Source organism: Nicotiana sylvestris, chromosome 8, assembly GCF_000393655.2.
Source record: "Nicotiana sylvestris chromosome 8, ASM39365v2, whole genome shotgun sequence".
NCBI lineage: Eukaryota > Viridiplantae > Streptophyta > Magnoliopsida > Solanales > Solanaceae > Nicotiana > Nicotiana sylvestris.
Window position 1 is genome coordinate 197,011,386 of NC_091064.1, and position 4,903 is coordinate 197,016,288.

The 4,903-nt window shown below is 37.4% G+C and overlaps 1 protein-coding gene across 1 annotated transcript; it reads left to right on the forward strand.

Moving 5' to 3' along the window:
* The first annotated feature begins 755 nt into the window (after window positions 1-755).
* On the forward strand, window positions 756-4,380 carry LOC104222499 (beta-amylase 3, chloroplastic-like). Its single transcript, XM_009773730.2, has 4 exons — window positions 756-1,373; window positions 2,195-2,405; window positions 2,737-2,847; window positions 3,149-4,380. Exons 1-4 carry the CDS (start codon window positions 859-861, stop codon window positions 3,938-3,940), a joined length of 1,629 nt encoding a protein of 542 aa, XP_009772032.1. The 5' UTR covers window positions 756-858; the 3' UTR covers window positions 3,941-4,380.
* Window positions 4,381-4,903: the final 523 nt, after the last annotated feature.

Genomic DNA, 4,903 nt, shown 5'->3' on the forward strand with positions numbered 1-4,903 from the left:
GTTTCTATTATTACACTGTAATCTGATCTGGAATACGAAGGTACCTCTTATGAATTCGAGATTTCAGTCCACTGAAAATTATTATGTTTTAAATTAATAATTTATATATAATTAATAAATTTTTAAAGATAAATACATAATTCGAACCAAAGTTATTAAGTTCGACTGAACCCGTCTCGATACTCTAGCTCCCCCTGCACATAGAGTTACCTGTAATATTCTTAAGAATTTAACTTATATACGCGGGACTGTAATAACTTTTACACTATTAATATAAGTTAATATATTGTATAATCAATTCCACATATCATAGGCTAATTAAATAGCTTAAAAATTCTTTTAGGCGGTTTTTCAATCAGAATAACATTTTATTTCCCATAACTGCTCCTTAACAGCTGAAATAATAAGAAGAATAAAAAAATAATCTCACAAGAAATCTCCTCCTATATCAAATGCAAGTGAGATTCAGAGAACAGCAGATGACATATCTCTGACTGGATATAAAATTTGAAAAAAGTTAAAACATTGAAATCAATTTTTATTGACTTGGTGTAATTAAAAGGAATATAAAATGGGCGTTATATGTGTCACCACGTCATGTAGAGGACAGACTTTGAAAAAAGTTAGCTGACTTGTTTTGAACTTTTGCACTTTATTTTTTACCAATTTCTAAATATAGCCCACCAAACTTCTCTCTCCTTCGTTCACCTCAAACCTTTGAGGATCTTACTTTATAAATACACATCCACAACTTCATCCATTCCTACACATCTTCCATTATCAGCACATTCATACATTTTCTATATCAAAAACAACACATTCCTACATCTTTCTATTATCAAAAAAACTATACAAAAAATGACTTTAACACTTCGTTCATCAACTTCTTTTATTAATATAAAAGAAACCAAAGGTGTTAAAACACCTGATGATTTCTTAGGCATGGTTTCTTATACACAAACCAAGCCATCTTGTCGTCTCATAACAAAGAATTCAATGCAAGAAGCTCACCTCTCTCATGAGAGAGTTATCGTTAATGAGAAAAGAGAAAAACTTCATGTGCTAACAACTACTCACAGTAATAGTAGTACAAAGGTACCTGTTTTTGTGATGTTGCCACTTGATACTATGACTATGGGAGGGAACTTGAACAAGCCACGAGCGATGCACGTGAGTTTGATGGCGTTGAAAAGTGCTGGAGTTGAAGGAGTAATGGTAGATGCTTGGTGGGGTTTGGTAGAAAAAGATGGACCTTTGAAGTATAACTGGGAAGGTTATGCTGAACTTGTTAAGATGTGTAAAGAACATGGCTTGAAACTTCAGATTGTTATGTCTTTTCATCAGTGTGGAGGAAATGTTGGAGACTCTTGCAGGTACTAATACATAGCTCTTTTTTGCTGTTTATGTTTATCAAGATCTAGCAATATTCTGTTCTATTTCAATTAGGCTATAAATAAGATGCACTAGTATTCATTTAATAGAAGGGGGAGTCTTTGAGTGGTGGAATCAGCCACTAATACTTGCATTGACATAAGCTGCCTACATCACACCCCTTTACGTGCGGCTCTTCCCCGGACCCTGTATAGACGCGGAATGTTTCGTGCACCGAGTTGCGTATTCATTTAGTAAATCTTCGACCCCCAATTTTACAACTATTTGCATAGATTCATGAATAATCTAGTTTAAGTTCTAATGAACTAGGAAATTTACCTTTTTCTGTTCTCATAATTCTAGATCATAACACCAGCTAGGCACTTCCTGTCATGTTAGTACTTTTATTAAATGTTTTAAAGGGAATCGGCCATTATCTTTTCCTCAAAATATCCAATAAACCTATAGATCTTAGGTATCAAAGGTGGAGCCAGCATTTTTAACTTATGGGTTTAGATTTTAGTCGTTTTAAATTACTGAGTTCTAAATTAATAATTTATACATATGCAATGAATTTTTTAAGACAAATACAAAGTTCCAACCAAAGCTTAGCCGAACCTGCACTCAGCACTCTAGCTCCACCCCGCTTAGGTTTCTTCAGGTTTTCAATCATTGCTTAGAAATGGTTAACAGAATTATAATATTTGGCAAAAGACATATTGTGCTACAATCTAAAGTAATAGTTCATAGCTTTTAAAGGGAAAAATTCAAGTGGTTCTGGGAGAAATCAAACTGTCACTAAAATTTTTAATGGATTTTGCAGTATTCCTCTACCTCCATGGGTACTTGAAGAAATCAGCAAGAATCCTGACCTTGTCTACACAGATAGATCAGGCCGGAGAAATCCTGAGTATATTTCCTTAGGTTGTGATCAGTTACCAGTACTCAAAGGAAGAACACCTATTCAGGTCTATACTGACTTTATGAAGAGCTTCAGAGAAAGATTCAGCAATTACTTGGGAGATGTCATAGTGGTAAGGCTTCTGCTTTACGATCACATACCCTATAGTCATATATATTATTACTTCAATAGTATTACTGCTATTGAAGGGAGCCTTGGCGTAACTGGTAAAGTTGTTGTCATGTAGCCAGGAGGTCACGGATTCGAGCCGTGGAAACAGCCTCCTGCAGAAATGCAGGATAAGACTGCGTACAATAGACCCTTGTGGTCCGGCCCTTCCTCGGACCACACATAGCGGCAGCTTAGTGCACCAGACTACCTTTTTTTTAATAGTATTATTGCAATTATATTTTCCAAGATTGTAGCAAAACTTATTGAAATTAACATTCTGTTTTTTTCTACAGGAGATTCAAGTGGGAATGGGTCCTTGTGGGGAACTCAGATATCCATCTTATCCAGAAAGCAATGGTACATGGAGGTTTCCTGGAATTGGAGAATTCCAGTGCTATGACAAGGTAACAACTTGCATCTATTGCTTGAAATATTAAAGAATCTTGTTGATTATATGAGCAGTCTAGTGCACGAAGCATCCCGCGTTCACGCAAAGTTTGGGAAAAGGCCGCACTCCAAGGGGTGTGATGTAGGCAACCTATCCTCATCGAATCCACAGCTCGAACCTGTGACCTATAGGTCATATGGAGACAACTTTAATGTTGCTTCAAGGCTCCTCTTCGTTGATTACATGAGTAGTCTCAGAAAAATTAGGAAGACCTTCAAATGCTGGAAAAAAAACTAATTTCTTTTTTGTCAATGCAGTACATGAGAGCTTCACTATCAGCAGCCGCCAAGGCGGCCGGAAAAGATGACTGGGGCCAGGGAGGGCCTCATGACTCCGGACAGTACAATCAATTTCCTGAGGATACTGGATTTTTTCAAAGAGATGGAACATGGAACAGTGAATATGGACAGTTCTTCCTAGAGTGGTATTCAGGAAAGCTAGTGGAGCACGGCGACAGAATCCTAGCAGCAGCAGAGGGTATATATCAAGGAACTGGGGCTAAACTATCTGGAAAGGTAGCTGGAATTCATTGGCATTACAATACTAGATCACATGCTGCGGAGTTAACAGCAGGATACTATAATACAAGACACACAAATGGCTATCTACCTATAGCACGTATGTTCGCCAAACATCGTGTTGTGTTTAACTTTACATGTATGGAAATGAGGGATGGTGAACAGCCCCAGAGTGCAAACTGCTCACCAGAAGGCTTAGTTCGACAAGTAAAAAACGCAACTACAACTGCTGAAGTAGAACTTGCCGGAGAAAATGCTCTAGAGAGGTATGATGGAGGAGCGTATTCTCAAGTTTTGGCAACAAGCAGATCAGATTCCGGAAATGGATTGAGTGCATTCACATTCTTGAGAATGAACAAGCGGTTGTTTGAGCCAGAAAATTGGCGGAATCTAGTGCAATTCGTGAAAAACATGTCAGATGGAGGTCGAAATGCTACACTTCCAGAGTGTGACTCAAGCAGGACAGACCTCTATGTACATTTTGTCAAAAAGAGTCATTCTAAGAAAACTACAGAGGTTGCACTAGTGTAACGATATGAAAAAAGAGGCCTCCTGGTGTACAAGGCATCTTGTGTGAGCGCAGGGTTCAGGGAAGGGCTGCACCCTAAGAAAGCTACAGAGGTTGCATTAGTGTAACGATATGCATACATGTAATATAGTCATTCCATTGTAGGTTAGCAGAGAAAAAGTAGCAGAAAGTACTACAGTGCTATACTCCGTACCCCCTAAAAGATTCCAAAAAATAATTGAATCTGTTTCTGAAACTGGATTATAGACGACAAGTAAAAGAAGCTTAGTATGTCTACAATTGAAGCTTCGGCTCACTGGGACGACGAGGGACAGAAATATACACCTTCGATCATATAAGGATTCGAATGAGTATATTCTTTTCTTTGTACATAAAGAAATTCTTTTTGTCTTTCGACATTTATTATTGAAATAAAACACCTTATAGAATTGCTTCTTACATACTTATTTCCTGTTAATATACCTACTTTCTTCTCCTTCCATTCCGGTAGTTGTAGTATTACTTTGTTTGTCTTTTTATTAGATTTCTAGTATTATCTGATGTTGCTTCTACTTCGGTTTAGTTACTAACTAGCCAAACTACTACCTCTTCTCTTATGACTCTTTACTATTGCTATATTTCAATTTGCTTTACTGTTCTAACTGTACTTGCCTGAGCGTCTTTGGAAACAATATCTCTACCTGCATAAGGTAGGGGTAAAGTTTGCGTACACATTACCCCCAGACCCCACATATGAGATTGCACTGGGCGCATACCTGCTTTCCTCCTTCGAGGTATAATAATCAACATTCTGACTTACTTGACAAGCTGAAAAGCATATAGCTAGTCCATGAATATCTCGAGTAGAGACGATCATCAGTACCCCAAGATTACATTGTAGCTAACCATTTAAGAAAACAAACCATGCAAACAGATTACAGACTACATAAGCAGTATGGCAATAAGCCATGCTTTAGAGCAATTAG

What these genes read in the sequence shown, in the direction of transcription:
- LOC104222499 (XM_009773730.2), top strand. Translation starts at nt 859, where the DNA reads ATGACTTTAACACTTCGTTCATCAACTTCTTTTATTAATATAAAAGAA. An exon ending in AATGTTGGAGACTCTTGCAG is followed by an intron (nt 1,374 to 2,194) that starts GTACTAATACAT and finishes TGGATTTTGCAG; the next exon opens with TATTCCTCTACCTCCATGGG. An exon ending in AATTCCAGTGCTATGACAAG is followed by an intron (nt 2,848 to 3,148) that starts GTAACAACTTGC and finishes TTGTCAATGCAG; the next exon opens with TACATGAGAGCTTCACTATC.